Here is a 24,420-nt window from a genome sequence, read left to right as displayed (position 1 = left end):
CTTTGACAGTTGGGAATATAAATGTCTAATTCTGCCTATTTGTTTTCGTCTGGGGAAAAGATTGTTCCAGTTATATCGTCTTTGAAAATGGTGTATCGAACCCCTAATCCTATGTAGCCAAATGTCTTATTCACTGCACCATTTTAACCGTTTTTATGTTGGTTAAAGTCAAACAGAAGCTAAAGCTATTCTATTTAAATAAATTCAACAACAACGCATGTTTTGTTTCACTTGATTATTTTATTTACGATGAGGTAAATTTACAAATGCTGCTGGTATAATAACAATAACTTCTTTAACCTAGAAAAAACACAAATATACATGGGTTACACAACAATAAATAGGCAAAATATTGCGAACAATTTAAATTAAACAAACTAACCCATTATTTACAGCCTGCAGTGGTTTGCTGGGCAGCAGGGTTACCAGGGCAGTTTGTACATTTGCACGGCGAGCAGGTACATTTACCAGTTTCTGTAATAAACATACAAATTTTATTCTTAAAATCATAATACACAAATTAGGTATATTTTAAAAGTTAATTTACGAAGCCATACCTGCGCATTTGCAATTTGGATCCATTTTTATCTGTGTTTTTTTTCGTATCTTGCTGCAGCTTAATGTCTTAATATCTTTAACTAAAGCCTTATGTGCGAACAATTACCAAAATGATTAAGACAATTTATCACGACAGGAATAACAGGAAACGGGTAATGACGAAACTTTATAATCGTCACATTAGTAAGAAACAAAATCACAAATCATGTTTCTTCTAGTAAGCTATAAAAAATGGGCAGTTTTTCTTACTAATTAATTGGCAAAAATACATTAACCTTTAATTATATAACAACCAAATCCAAGAACGTTTATTCCATTAGCGTTGAACGAAATTTTAACGCTTATGAAACTTATATGATAAAGAGAAATTAGGTGATTTCCATGACTTCTTCTTCTGATAAACATGACATAATATCTTCCTGCACAGAGGATAAATAATCAAAAATAAGTTTGTCCACGTGCTCCCCACTACGACAAACGTTACACTTCATTGCGTTCCAGAAATCGTCATCAGCTTCACGGTTCACTCCCCTTGTCACGTGGGCACGACTAATAACATGGAGTAAACTTTATGAAGTTGGGTTAACAAACTTTTTTTTATATTTATTTATCCTCAATGTGGGAGGAGCGACTTTGCGACCTAAACATAGAGAAACTTAAGTTTTCTAACCCAGTCTCAGGTTGGCATTGACAGTTTGGGATATTATAGATAACAATTGCCTGAAAGTCAATCTGACCATTAGTTTTTTGCTAAGCAGGAGTTTACACCGTTCATAGCGCCTTACTCAAGGGTGCTATAGCATGAAAGCAGTTGGGATTGAACCCCTGACCTCATGTAGTAAAGCCAAGTGTTCAAACCACTACATCAGGCTGCCAGTAAACTTTAATATGTACGACTAAATCAAGTAACTTACACATGGGGGGTTTCTTTTAAGAAAAGTTGACATTTATTTTGATTTTTCAGGAAAGCTATTTCTTCTAAAATATCAACATCTGTAATAAAAGAAATTTTGTTACAATAAACAATAATAAATATACAGAAAAAGTTAATTTAAAAATATATAGTACAATAAATATAACATAGGCAATGTGCCATATACAACAAACAGTCGGTAACTTACTTATAATATACTTGAAAAACAGTGGAAAAGAAAATTTTTGGTTTTGAATGATTTTCTGTAAAACAACTTCAAAGCTTGATCTCCACTTGGGCCACTCATATTGACATAACACCATTAGGTGGCCAAGTGTTTGGTCTGATAAAGTGGTACGCTGTAAACTGTAAGAAAAATATTTAAAATATTAAAAAAATTATATAAACATAGTATGGTGGGCAACGATTTGAACTCCTTTTAAATGAACACCTTTATCTGAGCCCCTTCATTTGAACCCCTTACATCTGAACCCTTCACATTTGAACCCCATAATCTAAACCCTTTATATTTAAACCCCATAAAATTAAACCCCTTTATGTAATCATAGTGTTTGTTATATTAGACATAAGCTTTATATACAGAGTATACCTTTTTATAAAAAAAGTTTAAACCAGAAAAATCTAGGTCAACATGCACGTGAAATAGTTAGGAAAACCACTTTAATATAATTACCTTGATATAAGAAACTTTACCCACATTGGCATCATTTCATCAATTGAAAGTTTGATTGAACTTAAAGTTATTTGTGTTATAGGAGAATGACCACTAGGGTGTAAGCTAAAGTAACATTTTCTCTTGATTGTGATTGGTTGGATTCTGGTCACATAATAAATCAGTTGTTCAACAACATAAAAATGTTGTAATGACTTGAAGACAAAATGGCAACATTCCTAGCAACAATAAATTTAATTTAAATGCAAATAATAGCATAACTTATAGGGATACTTTATAATATTAACATAGCACAAGTTACAAGGCATTACTAAATGAGGTCTTGGTATTAAAACCCACTGCTTAAATAGCCAAGTTTAAAAACATATTGGCAAGTTCATAGTTAGGCGACATTATTAAGTTGATATTAACTATTAAAAAAATGTCAAAGCTACGTTATCTTAAAACTATAAAGTCGACTTAATTATACAAAGAATATTTAAATAAAATTAGCAGATAAAGAATATTAAATTTCACTTACATTGTACATGTTAAGGTTAAAATAAGTTGATGCTAGAAGACAATGGACTCTTGTTATTATTTCTTTTCTTGTTCTGTAAAAAAAAACACAAGTTAACATCAATACATTTTAAATTGTAAACCATAAAAAAATTATTTTATTTAAATATGCCTAAAACTTTACTTGATATCAACAAATTTTGATTCGATTTGTTGTAGTTGAAATAAGGCAGCTTTGTAGTTTGCTTCGTAATTGTAAATATCAACGAGGCAGAGTTGAAACCAAAACCATTTCTCACATTTCCATCGTCGAATTAAATGCTTAAAATCTAAAAAAATGCAAGTTACAAAGGGTCTAAAAAATAACTAAGACTAAAGCAAGGTGTAAGGGTTAGAACACTTGGCTTTTTTTATTAAATTGTTAGTTTGATCCTAACTGCTTTCCTACCATAACACCCTTGAGTAGGGCGCTAAAAACAGCATAAACACCTGCTGAGCCAAAAACCAATCCGTAGTTTAAGTATCGAGCAATTAAAATCAATTTTATGCCAAAGTCAATTTGAGTCTGAATCAGGGTAACTCATGGGACTCTATGTTAGGGCCGCAGAATTAACCTTTTCACAGCATAGATAAATACAAAACAAAAATGGTAAAAATATATATTACCTTTCTCGAAGGTTTCATTATTATGCAAAATATTCCAAGCTTCACGAGCAACATGAAATGTTTCTTTAATTTGCTCGCTTGATTTAATTGTTAAAGAATAATCTAGTTCTTCATTTAAGTTCACAAAATTAATAAAAGAGTCTTCGATCTTCTCTTGATCTAAAAACAAAGGTATAGAAAGTTTAAATAAATACAAGACCAAGAAGAATGAATAATAAAAGAAATTGGTAAAGTTATTTCAATTTGTTAAGTGCCAACATTAAAAAACCAAAGTTATGGCTTAAAACAGGTCGATAAAATAAACGAAAATTGGCAGTTAAAAATCACCTTTATCCTAATTTCTATTGCAATAATTAAAGTTTAACAAGAATGTTAAAAAAATTGTAGGAGTTTATATACATTCAGTGACATTTTCTTAAACTACACCAACTAATTAGTTAGTTAAAAGGATTACCTCTGTATATCGTTGGTGAAATGGCCTGCATGTATTTAGAAGAGGCTTCGAAAAGTAGAATGATTGTGGAATAAAATATTTGTTTTCGATTAACTGCACCGTCAACATCAGTCTTACTTCGTTGAAAAAGTTCTCTCATAAACGACATTCGTTCCACTAAACCAGTTGAACTTAAAAATAAGGGAAGTAAAATTAAATTTTTATATTATTCAGCCAATTTCAGGCAGAGGGAGAAGGCTATTTAGTTAAATGTATTAACCCATTTTTTTTTTAATAAAATGATATTTACCCAGTAGAATTTTCATCAATATTCCAATTGCATTGTTTGGCTATCGAAGATCTTAATTTCTCCATTTCATCCCAACAATTTAAAACATTTTTTTCTAAAAATTAAACACATTTAAACCTTGCAAATATTTTTAAACCGTAGAAGAAAACAAAAGCATATGAGAAATTGTAAACAAAAACCTGCAGCATGGTATAGTGGTCAAATTTACTTCCTACACTACATGAGGTCTTGGGTTCGATCCCCAGTGATGTTATGTTGTAGCACACTTGATTGAGCAAGGTGTTATAAACAGTATGACCTTCTGCTGAGCCAGCACTAAATTAGCAGCTTAATTTTCTAAAAATTAACTGCTAAAGAAAACTCGAAACTGGGTCGAGGTAACTAATGTTACTCTATGTTTAGGCCATTAGTTCGACGTTCTCAAATCGCAAATAAATAAATATAAAAAAATTTTAATATTAACTCAGTGTAAAAACTACCCCACCTGATTGACTGGTGTAGTAAAGTGCATAAAACTCAGTAGACTTTTGTATCCATTTGTAGAAATGTCGATTTGAAACATTGATGTTTCCATTACTACAAATCACAGGAAGAACTTCACACACCAAAATTTTACGACATTTCTTGATCTCAGATTGTTCTGAATCTCGTTTTTCACGATCTACAAGTTTCTCAGTCAAAGAAATCTAGAATTTGTAAAGAAGTATAAATACAAACCATTTACTTTTTAAGATATTATTTCTCTGAACTCAAAAAAAATAATAATTAAAAATAAGAAAAAAAATTATAAAAATAATAACAGTATATTTATATCTAAACTAAAAACAAGGACAGACTGTTTAATTTTAGTATTTTTCCTAATTTTTTAATTAAAAAAAAAATTTCTTTTAGTTTTTTTACCCCAAATTGAGCAACCTTTTCTGGAAACTTGGTCATCAACAAAATCATTAATTTGCAATGTTTTGTGATATCAGGTTCATTATCAGCACAACCAATTATCATTCTCTGTTGGGTGGTAACTGGTAATCCATCAAATATTACTAAAAAAACATAACATACAATTATTATAATGAACATTTTTTATAATTATTCTCTTTGGGAAAAAAATGACTTTATTGTCGATCGATTTTTAACTCAGAAAGAGTTTGTAAGATTAATATTGCTTTAACAAAAGTAACTACAATATGAAAGCAGTGGGGATCGAACACAAGACCTTATGTGGTTTCAACCACAACAACATGTCGCTGATTAAAGATTTAAATGTAGTCTTTATTTATTACATTAAACAGTCCACAAATTTCACAAATAGAATTTATAGTTTGCTTAGATAAAAATTCTACCTTGATGAGTGGTGTTTGAGTTATTTTGTACAGCTTGAACTAATGTTTCAATTTCTTTCCAAAGTGTTGGTTCCGAAGAAAAATCTTTAAAACTAAAAAAACAAAAAGGGTAAATACTTTTTTAGTTACAAAAAATAGTTTAATATACACAGATACAAAACTTAATGCTTACATGTCATTTAATATTTTCGAGCACTCTTCTACATTTCTTCTTTCAAGCTCCAAATTATATTCCTCGAGCTAAAAAAAGCAGAATATAATTTAACATTTTGATCCTTAGCAATTTACCAGACAAATATTGTTTAGACTTAGCGAGAGTAAGTGCCATCACTGGAGATCGAACCCTGGATCTTATGAAATCATGCCATAATTAGTTTTTACACCATTAGTATTTTATAATGTAATCAACGGGCAGCATGGTGTAGTGATAAGAACACTTGCTACACCACCACGAGGTCGTGGGTTCAATCCCCACTGACCTCATGCTATAGCGCACTTGAGTAAGGCGCTATAAACGGTATGAACTTCTGGTAAGTCAGCACTTAATTAGCGACATAATTACTGGGGAATTATAATCTATAATATCCCAAACTGCTGAAGGCAACTCAAGACTGGGTTGAAGTAACAGTTGTTACTCTATGTTTAAGTCTCGCATTCGACTTCTCCACATTAAGGATAAAGATATATACAAAAAAAAAATAAAACTTTCAATGTATTAAACTCTTGAACATATATATACACAAACCTATAATAAAAAAACGTTTACTCACTTGCAATTTTAAGCTGTGTGGAAATATTGTTTTAGCAGCAAGAAGCCAACTGCGAGCGGCGTATACATCGTCATCCAGAAGGTCTTTGGAGCAATCTAAGAACCAATTTTCCTGGTCCATGTTAATTTAATCACATTAACTTATTAAAAACCCTTAATTAATGCGGTGAAACTTATTAAAAATACGCATTAGAAGAATATTAAGAGCAATAGAATGATTTGTATACCCTTTCTCTTTTTCCGACTCTCTTCTATGCAAAAGGCATGTGAGAGATTTATAAGAAAAAGTTTTTCTCACGTAATATTTTTCCTAATGTCGTAAACAACTAACACGTGTGTTAACTTAATCTTAAGTTATTAATTTGTATAAATTAAGTAATATTTGGGTCTAATTAGTACTTGGTTTTCATTGTAAAAGCCAAAGGCTTGTATATAAATAAACTTACATCTGAAATTAGACTTCATAACTAAATCTATTCTGCTATTTATCGTTGTTTTAGTTTTTCGTTTTTTTTTAATTTTATAATAATTATTTTAAAGTAATTATGGGAAAGAATAGAGAACCTAGTGCATCACAGTCTGAACTTCTTGCAATATCTACAGCTGAAATAGTTCGTACACTAATAGAAGCCCATGACAATGGAAAAGACGTTAATCTTAATAAGTTAAAGGGGAAAGTGTCTTCAAAACATGGCTTAAAATCACAACCAAGACTTACTGATATAATCGCTGCAGTACCAAACCGATACAAGAAAGCTTTACTGCCTAAACTAAAAGCAAAACCGGTTCGAACTGCAAGTGGAATAGCGGTTGTAGCTGTGATGTGTAAACCACATCGCTGTCCACATATTAACATGACGGGAAATATCTGTGTCTATTGTCCTGGAGGGCCAGACTCTGATTTTGAATATTCAACGCAGTCCTATACTGGATACGAACCTACATCAATGAGAGCTATTCGGGCAAGATATAATCCCTTCTTGCAAACAAGACACCGTGTGGAGCAGTTAAAACAACTTGGACATTCTGTCGATAAAGTTGAGTTTATAGTCATGGGTGGAACATTTATGTCATTACCAGAGTCTTACAAAGATTACTTTATCAGGAATTTACACGATGCTTTATCTGGGCACACAAGTAATAACGTGGAAGAAGCTGTGAAGTATTCTGAAAGAAGTTCAACAAAATGTATCGGCATAACAATAGAAACGAGGCCTGATTATTGTTTAAAGAAACATTTAAGCGAGATGTTATTATATGGATGCACACGCTTGGAAATTGGTGTTCAAAGTGTGTATGAAGATGTAGCAAGAGATACAAACAGGGGACATACAGTAAGGGCTGTTACAGAATCATTTCAACTCGCAAAAGATTCGGGGTTTAAAGTTGTGGTCCATATGATGCCAAATTTACCGAATGTTTCTCTAGAAAGAGATATTGCTCAATTTGTAGAATTCTTTGAGAATCCAGCCTTTAGAGCGGATGGATTAAAACTTTATCCCACTTTGGTGATAAGAGGAACTGGATTGTACGAATTGTGGAAGACTGGAAGATACAAAAGTTACCCGCCTTTTACTTTGGTTGACCTAGTAGCAAGGATACTTGCATTAGTTCCACCTTGGACGAGAGTTTATAGGTAAAACTAAAATAAATGTCCTGCAGGCCAAAATTAAACTTTAAATAGAGTGTTTAGCAAGTACATAATCCCACACTTAAATTATAATTGTTTCTCTTATGTTTAGAGTACAAAGAGATATTCCGATGCCCCTTGTAACATCAGGAGTTGAACATGGTAACTTGAGGGAACTAGCACTGGCTCGCATGAAAGATCTTGGAACAACTTGTAGAGATGTTCGCACCCGTGAGGCTGGGATCCAAAGCATTCACAACAAAGTTAAACCTTATGAGATAGAGTTAATAAGACGAGATTACACAGCAAATGGTGGATGGGAGACTTTTCTTTCCTACGAAGACCCAGAGCAGGATATTCTAGTCGGTCTTTTGAGACTTCGAAAATGCTCTTCCGATACTTTTCGAGCCGAACTGAAAGATAAAGCGGTTTCAATAGTTCGTGAACTTCATGTTTATGGAAGCGTTGTACCTGTCAGCTCTCGAGATCCTGCAAAATTTCAACACCAAGGTTTTGGGACATTGTTAATGGAGGAAGCAGAAAGAATAGCGTTAGAGGAGCATGGGTCAAGTAAAATAACTGTTATCTCAGGTGTTGGTACAAGGAATTATTACAGAAAGCTTGGGTATGAACTGGATGGTCCTTACATGTCTAAAACTTTATTAGAAACATAAACATAGAAAAGAACTTGTCATTTCGCATAAAAATATTAGCCTGTACTGGATAGCTTTCCTGGGTGTTCTAGAAGTTCTGTATATTAATTACATTTGCTATTTATGATACAGTTACAATATAACTTGTAAAAAAAAAGTTTAACTTACCAATACCAAATACTTTTCCTTATTCTTTCTTGTCCTTTGTAAACTTCATATCAAAGCGCAATATCATTTACAATTCAGTTAACCATCATATACAACTTAAACCTTATAAGAAATCCTAAACAAAAAATCTAACAATAAACAACTATTTTTAAAGTCCTTTACATACAACAAAAAATAAGTGTTTTCAAAATATTGTGAATGTATCGAGTAACAAGCACATAATACTACACAATGCTGTTAATTCTATATTAAATAACAAACAACACATTTAATAAATTGCTTTAGAAATACATTGTTACCAACTTACGTGCATTACATTAACATACATTCAATTTATTGCTAATTTAATGGAAACTAAGTCAGGTTAAAAGAATAAAAACATAACAAATACTTGTGCAACATTAAGTTTTGTAAGAAGTAGTTCAATGAAGAATTAGGTATTGAAGTTTCTACACATTTAGTTCACTTTGGTACCATCACAAGATAGCTTAGTAAGCATTTGAAGACTGTTACATATAATTTTGAAGCCATTTGTGTTTGAATATTTAAACAAAATTTATAAAACGGTTTTAAAAAAATGCTGAAGAAAGTTTTAAATATTGAAGTAACTACTGTATGCTAAAAGCAAGCTTAAGAAAAAACAACCCATTTAAATTAGGTATCACATAATTTAAATTATATTAATGTGTTATAATGTAAAGTAAACAACAAATATATTTAGTCATGTGCAAATTGCTTTACATAAAGAGTGTGCAATTTTTCAAACCGTAACCATAACAAAAAATAAAAAACAAAAGTTAACATGAAGTCATGAAGTCCATTAATATATATCACTTTTACACTTTTAAAATAGGCAGATTTTAGTAATACTGTTACACAATTTAAATAGATTCTTTTAACACCAGATTTTACAGTGCTTGCCAAGTAAATATTATAATACAAAGTCATGATTGAAGAAAGATATTATAGCACTTAAGATCTGCAGCCATGTTTTAAACATAATTAAAAAATAAAAAGAAATTGCACATAAAAGTAAACAGAAAAAATAACAAAAAGTATACAAAGTGAAACATCAAAAAATGTAAAATAGATTTTTTTTTGAAGGGGTACTATTAATTCCACATGACAAAGAGAGGGGATTAAGTGTCCCATAATGAAAGTTAATCATCATCTTCGTTCTCCTCCGTCTCTTTCATTGTGATGTGGTTGCCAAGGGGACCAGTTGTCACTGATGCAGTTGCCTCCTCAACCTGAGGAAGATTTTGTAATTTTTTTAAAAGATTTAACAAGAAAAAAAAAAAATGGCTTTTTGTAAGAAGCAAATTTCCCATATAAAATGTCATTACAAACAATGCACAATAGTTGTTAAAATTGTTGATCATTGCAAATTTGCATTTCTGTTATGCCAAAGTACACTTAAATTAAATCAAAAGACACTTCACAAATTAGGGACTTCAAAAAACTTCAAAGAACACTTTAAATCAAAAATACAACAGATATATTAGTTGCTGACCCCATAAACAGGGAATAAAAGGTAAGGTTAACAATATATATCAAATACTGACAAGGGCAACTAAAAGTTGTCCAAAATTAGTATAATTTTTCGCTGTTAAAGTTAGCTATATAACATCAACAATAAATTTATTTAAATATATATATGAAATAAGTTTTAATATGTTCTACTTACGGTCAGTCTTTTGTGAATACTTTCAAACTCATCACTCCTTATATTTGTGACTCCTTGCAGCTCAAAATCATGGAAAAATTTCTTGAAAAGTTTTATTAAAGTTTTTAGTTGGTGAAGATGGAGTTGAAGTTCTGAGCGCGTGCTTAACCAAGTGGCAAGAATCTTGGTGCTTTTTGTATACCAAACCTATAGAAAAGTTAAGGTAATTACACAAGTTATAACAACTGGCAGCGTGGTGCAGTGGTACGAACACTTTTTTTACACTATATGTTTGCATGGGTTCGATTCCACTGCTCTCATGCTGCAGCACCCTAGAGAAGGCGCTATAAACGGTATAAACTCCTGCTAAGCCAACACTTAATTAGCAGCTCAATTATCAGGCAATTATAATCTGTAATATCCCAAACTGCCAAAATCAACTCGAGACTGGGTCGGGGTAACAGATGTTATTTTATGTTTAGGTCGCGAAGCTGACCTTTCCACATCAAGATAAAAAAAATAAAAAAAAATAAAAAAAAAGCTTTATAACTTTTGTTATCACACCAAATAAATTACAAGTAGTAATGTATTATATTAATAAACCTAAAATATTATTTTTACCTCAAATAAGCTATCCACAAACACTTCATCAGTTATTCTTTCCCTTAAAATATCTTGGTTGCTTCTTACAAAGTAAGTGAAGTTATTTGCAAGCTCCATACCTGGTTTCTGTACAATAAACATTAACATTTATAACTGTTACAAGCATTATTAAATTAGCTTAATTTAACATTTTGGTTTATAATAAAAGTATGGTCTTATATTAGTGGTATTTAAGATATGGTCACATTATAATGGTATTTTATGGTATGGTGATATAAAAATGGTCATATTTTTGGTATTGTCATATAAAAATGGTCATATTTTTGGTATTGTCATATAAAAATGGTCATATTTTGGTATTGTCATATAAAAATGGTCATATTTTTGGTATTGTCATATAAAAATGGTCATATTTTTGGTATTGTCATATAAAAATGGTCATATTTTTGGTATGGTCATATAAAAATGGTTATATTTTTGGTATGGTCATATAAAAATGGTCATATTTTTGGTATATTCACATAAAAATGGTCATATTTTTGGTATGGTGATATAAAAATGGTCATATTTTTTCTATGGTCATATAAAAATGGTCATATGTTTGGTATGGTCATATAAAAATGGTCATATTTTTGGTATGGTCATATAAAAATGGTCATATTTTTGGTATGGTCATATTTTTGGTATGGTCATATAAAAATGGCATTTTATGACATGGTTATCTGATAAAAGTAGAGGTTTATAACAAAAGCATGGTCAGAAATTATTACATTCTTAAAAAAAGGTACTTCCATTCCTTTTTTAATATTAAAATTCTAAACCTAACAAGCTGTTAAAAATATATCAATGCTGTTTGGCCAACTTTTTGAATTAAATTTACTTAGATGCAATTTTATAACAAATTAATAATTTAGAATGTAATAAATGGTTTGAACTTACAGTGAGGTTGAATAATGAAGCGGTAATTGAACCTTCATCATATCTTGATAACTTGGCTAAAACTGATTCCATGACCTTTGAAAACTAAACACAAAAATTTAAATCACATAAAATATTAAACAAGTGCGCTTAATTACATTTGTGCTAACTTCTTGATTTATTGTCAAAAAATAATTCAATTTCTACAGTTAAACTATAATTCGACCACGAAAAAATTGATCGAAAAAAAGTAAAAATTTTAATTCATTTATAACTTTTTAACGTCTGAGATTTTGACAGATTGTTTCATTTCAATTATTCTAACAATTCAATTTTAGCCATTAAATATTTATACAAATAAAAATTCCCAAATAAAATTAAAATTTTTTTTTACTTTGTCGACGATTTGTTTTTCCATTTGTGTAAACGCTGAATCTAAAACTTCTTCCACTTGGACATGATATAAATGTTGGGTCCCTGAAGCATCATGGCCAGAAGCACAAATCTTTACGGACTGCTTTCTACAAAATATTACAAAACTTTAGGTATAAACATCATTCAAGAAAATATTTTAGAGTATCTTATCCTTTTTCTTGTTAATTTTAGTTGAGTCCCCCCTATGGTCGACACATTACAATTGTAATTGTAATGGTCACAACTTTTACCAAATATTTGGTCTGTAATAATTTACCCAGCACCACAAGAGGCAGTTTTGATTTTTTTGTAGGCCAATAAATTGGGCATACATATATATATTATCCACTAAGCTCCATTATGTATAGATTAGTTGATTGCCTACCCTAATAGCAGTATTTCTACACACTGTATGATATCAACACACTTACATAACATAATTTTATAGCTAAGTAATAACTGTACCTGCACTCCAATGAAACATTGATCAATGAACACATCTTCTCATTAACTTGCATATCAACTGTTGCATTACAGGATTGCAACAACTTGTTAAACTGAAGGAGAGTCCTGTAAAGAAATAGACTTTTTTAATATATTACCAATAAACCTATTTTACTGCAAAACCTGCATTAGAAATCATATATTTTCTATTGCTTATTTTGCAGTTGTATAATATAGTAAAAGGCCAACTAAACAGCTATAAGTTGCCTTTGTCAGTTTTGGATATTATAGGCATAATGTTATTGCTTGATTAACATTTAAAGAATGCTAAGTCATGAAAGCAGTGGAAATTAAACCCAGAACCTCATGCTGTGGTGTTTATTGCCCTTTCAAACCTAGTTCCTATTAATACTTAAAATAGAAATACCTGGAGACCACACTTTGTATCATATCTGAGGCCATAAGTTTAAGTCTATGTTCAATATGGCAAGCAAACACATCATCTGGCCAATGTAACTCTCTCACAAATACTTGTAATGCATCTAACTTCCACAACACATCGTTCGCTACATTACTTGAAGATGAACTACAACAAAAGGTAACTTTATTTAAAATTTTTGATTTAAAGTAAAATGTGTTACCAGAGCATTAAAAGGATTTTTTTAATTGTAAAATTTTGCAATTAAACATTAAAAAAATAAACGTAAATGCCGTTTATTGTGCAATTTTTCAAATGTTAACATTTTTTGAAACCTTTTAGTTTTTTAAAAAAATACATTTTTGAGCATTTATATTAATTCATTTTTTAAATCCTACTTTGATGTATCCCATCCATTCTTCCCAAATCCTCGATTGATAGATTGGGCTATCGAGGACTCCATCAGATCAACATATCTGATCACTAGAGGAGCAAACGCATCACGCAAGTGGGAATGGAATTTGCCATTGAACAAATTTGCTAAAAAATTATACAAAAATATATTTTAATCAAAGCTAGATTTAAGTTGTATTTATAGTAGTAAGCATACAGTAAAGAAATTTTTTTTATAGCCTTGATGCCTTTTTGAACACTAGTCGATTTTAATTGTCGTTATATGGTCACAACTTGCAACTAATATTTATCTGCGCATTAAAAAGCAGTTTTTGTATTTTGTGGGCCAATAAAATGGACATAAATATATATGTAATGTTCAACAAACTAAACTATATATAGATAAATAGGTGCCCTTTCTACAGACTGCATTTTAACACAATTTGCCAGTTAGCATTAAGTTAATAGTCCTAATATTCACAATAAAATTTACCTGCACACCACAAACAGCATTTTTTTAGTTTAAAAGCCTATTTGTTAGACATACATTTATGTATAAATATATCATACATTACGTTTTACTTACAGTCATTAATGAAATAGTCATTAAGAAGCTGAAACAAAGGAAAACTGTTCCAAGTATCAGGAGGTTGCTTCTCCAACACACTATCCATATCAACAGCAAACAACGACCAGAATATCTCAGAGTGTTCGTTCATTATATCACTGAACCAAGCAAACGCCTAATTTAAAGTCAAAGTAAAATATGATGTTATAATGAGGAAAATGAAACAGAAATTAGACCCAAAGTTTTCCTATTGTAATAAGGAGATCGGTACTTTAAAAATAAACTAAGTTAAAATGTTAAATAATTTTAAAATTTCAAAAAAAGCGGACAATGTACAAAATATTGGGCTAAAAATTGTAATATATTAAATCTCAAGTGCAAGAAAAAAACTGCAAAACTTTCAAACCACTGCAATTTAAAACTATTTTAAACCTTTTTGCCAAGAAATAGTGTTAACACCAAGTTTAAAAAACATTGTTTTATGTCAAATAAAAGAAAAATGTGTCACAATTCCGAACTATTCAAGAGTTGTTCAGATTTAAATAGGTTAAACATTCATCACTCTCAAAGTGGCAATCAATATCAGTTTTAAAATTAGGGAGAAAAACTTACAAACTAAGAGGATAAAAATGGTAAAATATTGCATTTAAAGTGTAAAAAAAAATGCAAAACTTATAAACTACTGCTATTTAAAACCATTTAGCCTTTGTTAATGGGTAAAAAATTTGGGTAAAAAAAATTTCAAGTTTTTAAAATATTTTTTTAATAAATAAAAACAAATGTGGCACAATTCCAAACTATAAAAAAGTTGTCCAAATTTAAATAGGTTAAACATTTATCACACTTAAAGTGGCAATCAATAAAAATCAATAAAAACAAAACTCAAACATGCTTCACCATTTCTTACCTCTTTCCCCTGAGTGAGCAAAGATAAAAGATTAATTAAAACAAATAAATTGAAAACATTACTAAGACAATAATTACAGTTTTAAAATACAATTTTTTTTGTAAAAAATAAATCGTATTTTTTAAATTAGATACATATATTAGTTTATTTACAAAAAGTTGTAGTTCTTTTTTATAAAAATTTAAATTACATTTTTTATAAAAAAACAAATAAAATGTAATTTAAAATATAAATGAAATATCAACTTATTCTTGTTTCAGAAATATTTAAAAATAATTAAATAAAAATATTTAATCAAATAAAAAATAATTTAAGAATCGCCTTTAGAATAAAAACGCAAAATTAAAAAAAGAATCAAATTTTACCTCAAAATGGTGTTCTTCGTTTTGCTGCAGAACGTCGATGCAGAGTTCGGCCAAATGAATAATAACCTCCAAACGTTTGCTGGCATCTTCGTTTAAACTTTCTAAAAAAACAAAAGAGTTTTTGAAATTATACATCTAAAAAATTAAAGTCAAGTTTTATTTTATTTAAAAATATAGTGTTTAGAAATATTTAATTATTAAATAAGAATTTAAATTAATTAGTTAACCTTACCATTTGTATTTTTATTAAAATCCTTTTGATTTGCTTTAATTAAAAAAAAAAATTTTTAAAGTAAATTAAAATAACTAGACAATTTTTTTTTTAACTTTAAATATTAAGATTGTTTATCATGTATTAAATAAAAAACCAAAAAGAAAAACCAAATTATTTCAATGTGTTATACAATACAACAAATTGTAAAACAGGTAAATATTAAAACTTAATTAAAGAAAAAATATTCAAAAATAAAATTAACAATTTTTTACACACTTTAAGTATATATAACAGGTACTATATCATGTAGGCCATTAAAAAACAAAAAACTGCACAAATTGATGTTATGTCTTAACATCTTATGTCTTATATTGATGTGATTTTTATACAATATCACACATATTAGTACATGTAGTTAAACTTTAAAATCGACAACTTATCGACAACTTACCGTCAACTTTTGCATAGTCAGACACTCTGGTGTAGTTAACAAGTGCTGCCTCCTCCAAACATTTACTGATCACCATCCGGACATCACCGGGAGGAACAGGGGTCACAATATCACGCATCATCACCTGAAACATATTTATTTTGAGGATAAAGCACCAAAAGGTGCAAATTAAAAGAAAAACTTAGAAATTAAAAAATATATAACTTAAAAAAAATCGAGAATTTAAAAATATAACAAATTTGGCATTTAAAATATAAAATTAATCAAATTTTTTCATTAAAACTTAAGACTTAATTAAGTTAGGGGTCAAAGTAACTAACGATAGTTATGGTAATTAAAAAAAAATATGTTAAATAATAAAACTTTATTAAAAAAACTTGATAGATCTTCAATTCAAAATTAAAAAAAGATTTATGAAATATTTAAAAAACTAACAAAATTAATATAAATTATTTAAATCGAATTCCAATTAAAAAAATTAAGAATTCTTATTTCTAACAATTAAAATAATAAAATATTAAACAAAAAAATAAAATAAAATCACAAAAAAGAATTAATTAGTAAGTTAGTTAGAACTGGTAAAATGTGTAACAAATGTTTTCATTAATCTAAGTAAATAGTTTTAGTGATTGTTAGATATTGATTGGTTTGAATTTTGATTACATTTATTGATTTTAAAACTGTTTACAGTCAAGAGTTTAAGCTGAATGGAAACTTATGTGACAAAATTATAATGTTTATTTTTAACTAGTGGAATTAAAACAAAAATAAAAAATTTAAAATTTTAAAAACTGATCTTTTTTTTGTTGTATTTAAAAGTTAAATAAAGGCCTTGTAACCTCTAGCTAAAAAGTTAATTATTCTTGCATAAAATAGAAGAAAAGTATTTATAAATACCCTAAAAAATTTAAAAATTGATTATAAAAATTCAGTTAAAAAAATGACAAAACCTACCCTCTCAAGTAGAGATAAAGTTGCTTTTAAAGCACCTTGTGGTCTCCCAAACGGAAAACAATATCGGAAATGAGTGATTTGGTGACATAAATATGTTTTCATTTGGTTTTGAATTTCGTCAAACCGATTTTTTTCATCCATAGTAATTGTACCTATCCCGTCTGGCCTATAACATAATTTAAATATTAACAAAGTATTTAATTATTATAAATATATATATATATATAAAACGAAGCTTAGTAGACAATGAATATGTATGTATGTTCGATTAAAGTGAATGATGATGGGCAATTATTAGTTAAAAATTGTGACTATATTACGACAATTAAAAAATACATAAATCAAATAGTACGAAAACAATCAATTAAAATTATTTTTACAGTTTGAAATGAGTTTAGGTTTTTATTAGTTTACCTGTTTCCATAAATATGACTTGCACAGAAAGCAAAACTGTAATGAAGTAAAGTTGGGTCAACCATTATTCCATATCTTGATCTCTCAAGTAAATCTAAATATAAATATTTTAAATAAAATTCACAAAACACCAAAAAATCAATTTTTCAAATTATAAAAAAAAATGAACACAATGTATCTTATTCAAAATTAAATTTTACATTCTTTCCTTAAGACTTGTAGTTTACTTAAAACTGTATATCTTTACAAACTTACCAGCAAGATAACATAAATGTCGATGGCATCCTCGTACCCCATATCTTGCACAATATTCATCGAGGACAAATACCTGACCTGGTGAGAACCAACCCTGACATAAAAAAAACTTATTTTAAAACAATGAAAATAATCTGATTTTTATTACTTAAAACTGTTTTTTTCATAGCAATCATTTAAAGTTTTTTGTGTTCAAAGTTTAAATAAAATCTATATATAATGGGGCTTATTGGACAAAGTATATGTATGATCACTTTGTAGCACTACAAAATAAATAAAACTGCCATTTGTGGTGCGCAAATAAATTATTGCAAGCAAATACTAGTCAAGAGTTGCAACCATATTACTACACATAAAATGCCAACTTAGGGTAAACTGACTAGTTATAGTAAAAAAAATGTTTAAAATTAAAAATTATTTTAATGTTTTGATATTGTTTAACTTACAAGACATGAATAACTGTCATTTAGTCGATGGTCTAAAGTTAATCTTTGTAAAAGTTCAAACAAACTAGAATGATCATATTTGCAAGGATCTGCTGAAATAAAATCGTCCATTCCATGTTTCCTGGCTCTATCTGCATCTAAAAGTTGGTCAAAAGAAATTTAAAAAAAAAACAGAAGTAGATCTAACAATATCGCCAAGAAAATAAGGTCCTGGCTGGAAATTTTTTAAATTTAATTTAATAAGTTGAAAATGGTGTACTACATTATTTATTCATAACATATTTATTGGATTAAACTTAAACTTTCTATACAGTAAACACCCAACATACAGAATAAAATATATCAAACCACTCAATTTTAAATCAAATGGTTTAAAAAAATATTGTTAAAATAAATTTTTATGTTTCTAATATATAGTTAAAATCATTTCAAAAATCTCAAAAATCTTTTTAACTATGTCCCTTTAAATGCTTAAAAATTAAATATAATGAATGATATAAAATGCTCAATTTTTTAGTTTAGTTAACGCATATATTAAGAATTAAAAGTTAATTTTGAATTAAGTTGGTATGATCCCTTAACGCTTTAATTAATGAAAAAAAAACCTAAATAATTCAAAAAAATCAATTAAATCAGTTTAAAAAACACAACAATCACATTAAAAAATAATGGATTGTTTACTTAAATGCACAAATACAATAATCAATATTAATTTTCAAACAAAAAAAATCAATAATTGAACTTACAGAATTGTGAGATTGGGGCGTCAAGTTGACCGTGCTTTCCAGCACTTAACTTTTGTACTTGGGTTGGGGGAACTGGTTTGTGGGATTGACCGGTAGCTCTGTACATTGCTTGAACCCATAATATTCTATCCTGCTCATCATCACTTTAAAAAAATTGAAAAAATGAGAAAAAATGGGCAATATATATATCCAATTTTGGGGCCAAAAAAATAAATAAAACTGTCATTTGTAGTTCGGTGGTAAATTATCAAGGGCAAATACTTAATGCAAGTTTATGATTACTGTAAAAATGTCATAAAAATTGCAAAATAAAATTCAAAAAAGAAAAAATGTAAATAAATAAAGAATTAAACTATTTCAAAAACGGAAAAACAATTGATAATAATTATTCTTATTATTTCACAATGCTTGTATTCTACTATGGACTAAATATTTTTTTAACACTTGAGCAGTATAATAATAGGCTTTAGTTAATCCCTAAACACCAATATTTAGACAGACAACTGATTTAAACACAAAACAAAATCAGGATGTTATTCTAAGAGCTAAGCTATAAATAATGTTTTTATATGTTTAAATATTCATAAGATAAACAAACTTATACTGAGATTTAAGTAATTATAGGATAAATACGGCTATAAAAACTGCTCTAAAACTTAAATAAACAACAAAAAAAAACTACTAAATCTAAAATTCGAACGGTTTTTACTAAAATTTAAGTACTACAATAATACATAAAAAAATAATAACATGTTATTTTATAAATAAACCTATAGATAACATTTTTTATATTCGTTTTACAAAATTAAAAAAAATATATAATAACAATTTTTAAAGACATATATAGATAACATATTTTATATTTATTAAAAATTCAAAAAAATATAAAATTAAGAATAAAATTCTAACCTCGCAAACATAACTGAGTCTCCTTCCTTCACTGCATTAAAGAAAGCCCTTCCACCTTCATGGTCCAACTCAGGAACTGTGTAATCCACTGTGAATCCATCCAACTGCATCATCTCATTAGGTTCAGTTTTTCTTTCCTGGTAGCTACACATTGCAAAGTTGTACTGACTTGCCTAAAAATAAATAAAATAAATTTAAAATCTAATGAAGTAAGTAGACAAAGTTATATATGTCTAACTTATAGGCCTCTGAAATCAGTAACTACAGTTTAAGATACGCAGTTAAATTATCACAAGCAAAAATTAGTTGAAAGTTGCAACCATATTATGACAATTAAAATCCTGACCATGGGGCAGACTATATAAAGTTTATACTGATAGCTAACAACACATTAAAATTAAAATGTCCATTAAAACATTAAAATTCAATACCCTTTTTTTATATTTTTAACTTAAAATTTTAAATCAAAACTTACCTGCACTAGTATAAAATATCTCTTTTTCCATTTCTTCCAAACTGAACGACCCTGTGCCCATAAATAACCACAATGTTTCATGTTTAAAGGTCGGTCCATCCTTATAGCAAGCTTGATTCTTATCTAAAAATAAAAAGTGGCATAACTTAACTGGTATAAAAAATGGTAAGACAGCTATTTTCAGCCCCAATAACGCAACATACTTTGTATGTATTGTAGTTATGGGTAAACTATCTATAGAATGTGGTCTTATTATTAAGGTGCTTATTTTCTTGATAAGAACTTACTTGATCTGGAAAGTTTTTAGGTACTTGCATGTGATACCATTCTGCTGATTTTGAACTGTTTGGAGTAGGGCGTACAACAACCTAATAATAGTACATTTATTTTTTAAATTTGTTTAAAAAATATTTTAATTTGCAGTTTGATGTTCATATTATGATATACCATATTTTTTTACTTAAACTTAAAATGGTCATAGCATGATTTAAATCATGAAATTGATTTTGTTAATTGTATGCTTTAAAAAGGCATGGCATTAGCCAGTTTTCATATAATTTCCTTATTCACAACATTATTTCAAAAAACATAAATATTTGGTTACTTTTCCAAGTTCTTTATCATCAATTGACAACATCCCAGTACTTTCAGTAAATAGTTTCACTTTAACCAAAGGCAGAGCATGGGTAGTTGTAAAATCTCCTTGTGTGTCCCAACTAAAACATATTAAACATAATTTAATAAACAAAAACATTTTAAACACAACAAATTTACAAGTTTTCTGTGAAAATACAACTTTATTTTTCTAAACAGTTAGTACTACATTTTAAGTATAGTTTTTTTTTTTATTATTGATATGGAAAGGTTGACTTTACAGCCTAAACATAGAGTAACATTAAACATTAGTTACCCCAACCAACTTCTAATTTACTTTGGCAGTTCGGGATATTAATAATTATAATTGCCTGACAATTAATCTGTTGATAAAGTATTGGCTCAGCAGAAGTTCACACAACTTATAACACCTTACTTAAAAGCCATATAGCATGAAAGCAGTTAGGATTGAACCCAGAACTTTTTGTAGTTAGGCCAAGTGTTCCTACCACTACACCACACTGCTGGTAAATTACTTAGTTTACTTAAAATAGTTAAGTTATAATAGATTGACTTACACAGGTTTAGATGCTTCAGCTTGGTCAGTTTGAAGTTTCTCCCCACCATCAGCTTCCATCGTGCAATAAACTATTTTGTTTGAGGAAAGAGATTTTAAACCCTGGACCTCAACAACCACAACCTAGTAAAAATAGAATTATTTAATGTTTTTATATTTTACTCATTTCTTAAGACAGCTTATTCTTAAAAAGAAATTAATTCTTTTCCTATACATCATTATTTAAGATGTGGAAAGGCTGGCTTCACAGCCTAAACATAGAGTAAGTGTTGTAACCCTGACCAAGACTTGACTTTGGCAGTTTCACACCTTACCTAAGGTGACTACAGTATAAAAGGGCTTGGGATCAAACACAGGACCCCATGTAGTAAAGCCGAGTGTTCTAAGCACTATATAAAAGTATTTTGTACACATGCATAATAGTTTTAAATACACAAACCTCTAGTGTAAATTGCAGAACAACATCCGCTTTAGAAAGAGCAACTTCATCATCGTTAGGTTGATCTGTAGGAACCTGAATCCTTCGGAATCCACGAAGAGGATAAGATCGATCGTTGTTTCCTCGGGATACCGGAAGACTTTCAAGATTGGCCATTAACAAGTTGACCTAAAAAAAAGAAGAAGATAAAGTTAAAAAATTTTAACAGATAAAAATGTGTAATATTGAATAAAATAGAATAAATATAAAATAAAATTTAGCACTAAAAAATTATTTAAAACCACAAACTATAAAAAAACAGTTAAGAAAAATCTTCTTATCTTTCACACAATATTTTACAAAACTCTATAACTTTTTAGCACAAGATTTAAATAAACCAAACTTACTTGTGAGCGTAGTTCATCGATATAAAGTTGTTGTAACTGACTTTCGCCTTCGTTGTTGTGCCGAAAAAACTTTGGGAATCTTTTCTTTGCCTCAATTTTATCAGCAGCATGCATTCTTCCATCTAACTCTCTTCTTATTGCAGCTGCTTGCTCATCTGAACTATCCAACTTTACAGAAATATTTTAACATTATTTTACAAAGTCAAATTGCTTGCCCTATCGACATAGTATTATATCTAAAGTGTAACTGAATTTTTAATTTTAATTTTTTTTTTTTTACATTTTTTTTATGTTTTTTACAAAACATTTTTTAAAAACTGTTTAAACTAGTAAGAGCTATGTCAAGTATATTGTAATGCTTGGTTTAAGTGTTATTATGTTAAAGATAAACCAGTTTCCTACCTGGCAAGCATTATATAAGAGTTGATGTTCAAATTTCTTAATTCCGAGAATATTTTGAAACATCTCGTACAGTTGCTCCTTGCTGAGGATAAGTTCGGATGCTGCAGATGCGGGAAGTCGATGTCCTGGCCTCCTTGGATCTTCCTCCCCTCTGTAAATTGCATCAAACTTGGCCATCCACGACGACAAAACCTGCAAAAAATATCATCTTTTTTAAAGAAATTTTCAAAGATAATTAAACAAAATAAATTATAAATTTCACAATTTTGAATAGCCAAGTGTAGTTTTCAAAAACAATACATAACATAAGATTATTTAATATTAGACTTAAGCTGTTTTTTACCGTTTCTTTACTAAGTCCATCAATTTCAGGTAATCCTTTCACTCGTTTTTCAATATTATTTTTAAAAACTTCACGAAAATCATTGGAAGAGCAACCTCCACTTTGCACCATCCGTGTGACTCTGTCACTTTTTAGAAAAACCTAAAAAATTAAAGAAAATGTCAAGGTTGTTTAGCTCACAACTTTTTTAATAAATTAATATATTTTTGAATATATAAAGATTTTATATCTTGACAATAGTAAGAGCTTTAAACCTCAAAATAACTTGAAACTGCATTGATAAAAGCTTCATCTGCAGCAATCTGTGTCTCTCCTGATAAAAAAGTGTTGAAACGGTCTTTGATGATTTGAAGTTGTTGTTTGTTAACCTTGGAAAATAAAGAAAATTACCCTTAATGCAGAACATATCTGGCATGAATTACTTAAAAATTGACATAAATTTTACTAATTTTGGAAAGTTGTGATCAATTTAGATGTACAAATTGGCAGAAATTATTTTAGAAATTTTCACTAGTGAGAAAATCTTGCAAAGAAAATTTAAGTTCTGCAGTAAAGACAATGAATACTGTAAAATAAAAATCACAACAACAACACATTACATACAAATTAAACATTGATTGATAACAATCCCAACCTTAGTTTGTCTTCTAGCCATATCTGTTGGTTGTTTTGCGTTAAACGGGTAAGAAATGCATCTAAGAACAAAAATGTAGAGTTGAAGGCGAAGTCTTCTCTCTTCTTCTTCCCGTTGCCTCTGTTTTGAGTCCACATCCTCAATACTGATTGAAGCAGAAGGAGAAGGCGAAACACGGACAGATTGACTACTATCCTGTTTATTATAACAACAGTCTTTTTAGTAAAAACCAAAATGTTAAAAAAAAAATTTCAAGTTGGTTTAGCAGAAGTTTATACTATTTATAGTGCCTTACTCAAGGGTACTACAACATAAGAGCAGTGGGGATAGAACACACAGCCTCATGTAGTGTGGCAAGTGTTCTGACTACTAAATCATGCTGCCAGTACATTTTACAAAATTAAAAAAACAATTTCAAAAATTGCAAAAGACTATTTCTGCATTTTTAAAATCCGATTACTAAAGCAAACGTCAAATAAAAACTTTCAAGATTTTAGTTTACCTGGTTAGATGTAACGGAATACGAATCAGTTTTGCTTGGCGATCGAGTCGGGTTTTTTTGTTGTGCGACATTTAAATTCTGTAACTCTTCCTCGACGTTCTCAACATCTGATTCTTCCTCGCTTGAAGACGGACAAATCATTTTAAACTTTGTTATTTGATCACAAATTTAAACAACAAAGTTATTTGCACGCACAAGACTTCGAACGACTTCTTTTGTTATTGTTTTCTTTTTAATTAAGATATGTAAATCAGTGTTTCCAAATATTTTCATCAAGAATTTTCTAAAAAAATGTGACTAGACTTTTTATTGGATTTCTATTAAAAACATTATTTTTTATCAATATCTTAG

The 24,420-nt window shown here is 29.0% G+C and overlaps 3 protein-coding genes across 4 annotated transcripts; 1 reads left to right on the top strand and 2 right to left on the bottom strand.

The window, feature by feature from the left end:
- Nucleotides 1-249: 249 nt before the first annotated feature.
- Nucleotides 250-6,839, bottom strand: LOC145744685 (integrator complex subunit 10-like). Of its 2 annotated transcripts, XR_014281233.1 has the most exons (16): nt 6,183-6,839; nt 5,585-5,652; nt 5,413-5,504; nt 4,973-5,112; nt 4,557-4,758; nt 4,073-4,166; nt 3,784-3,953; nt 3,330-3,488; nt 2,848-2,992; nt 2,686-2,758; nt 2,166-2,383; nt 1,680-1,837; nt 1,473-1,551; nt 558-1,107; nt 383-474; nt 250-300 (listed from the first exon to the last, which is right to left on the bottom strand). XR_014281233.1 is itself a non-coding variant. In XM_082562599.1 (14 exons), the coding sequence occupies exons 1-14, from the start codon at nt 6,300-6,302 to the stop codon at nt 927-929; spliced, it is 1,899 nt and encodes a 632-aa protein (XP_082418725.1). In that variant the 5' UTR covers nt 6,303-6,839; the 3' UTR covers nt 330-926. The 2 variants fall into 2 exon arrangements, 1 of the variants encoding a protein (XP_082418725.1); XM_082562599.1 differs by lacking the exon at nt 250-300 and having other exon boundaries at nt 330-1,107.
- Nucleotides 6,599-9,011, top strand: LOC145744686 (elongator complex protein 3). Its single transcript, XM_082562600.1, has 2 exons — nt 6,599-7,817; nt 7,924-9,011. Exons 1-2 carry the CDS (start codon nt 6,727-6,729, stop codon nt 8,483-8,485), a joined length of 1,653 nt encoding a protein of 550 aa, XP_082418726.1. The 5' UTR covers nt 6,599-6,726; the 3' UTR covers nt 8,486-9,011.
- On the bottom strand, nt 8,784-24,282 carry LOC145744684 (calcium-dependent secretion activator 1-like). Its single transcript, XM_082562598.1, has 28 exons — nt 24,070-24,282; nt 23,568-23,762; nt 23,188-23,301; nt 22,934-23,074; nt 22,591-22,782; nt 22,189-22,356; nt 21,803-21,970; nt 21,365-21,486; nt 20,797-20,908; nt 20,480-20,560; nt 20,193-20,315; nt 19,718-19,890; nt 18,809-18,951; nt 18,063-18,199; nt 17,617-17,710; nt 17,362-17,455; nt 16,948-17,113; nt 15,994-16,117; nt 15,329-15,429; nt 14,075-14,231; nt 13,494-13,635; nt 13,105-13,263; nt 12,699-12,803; nt 12,214-12,340; nt 11,841-11,924; nt 10,920-11,027; nt 10,320-10,505; nt 8,784-9,882 (listed from the first exon to the last, which is right to left on the bottom strand). The coding sequence occupies exons 1-28, from the start codon at nt 24,208-24,210 to the stop codon at nt 9,793-9,795; spliced, it is 3,747 nt and encodes a 1,248-aa protein (XP_082418724.1). The 5' UTR covers nt 24,211-24,282; the 3' UTR covers nt 8,784-9,792.
- Between the last annotated feature and the right edge of the window lie 138 nt (nt 24,283-24,420).

Source organism: Corella eumyota, chromosome 3 (genome assembly GCF_963082875.1).
Source record: "Corella eumyota chromosome 3, kaCorEumy4.1, whole genome shotgun sequence".
NCBI lineage: Eukaryota > Metazoa > Chordata > Ascidiacea > Phlebobranchia > Corellidae > Corella > Corella eumyota.
Note: the sequence above shows the minus strand (reverse complement) of the source record. Positions and strands in the feature narration are given on the sequence as shown.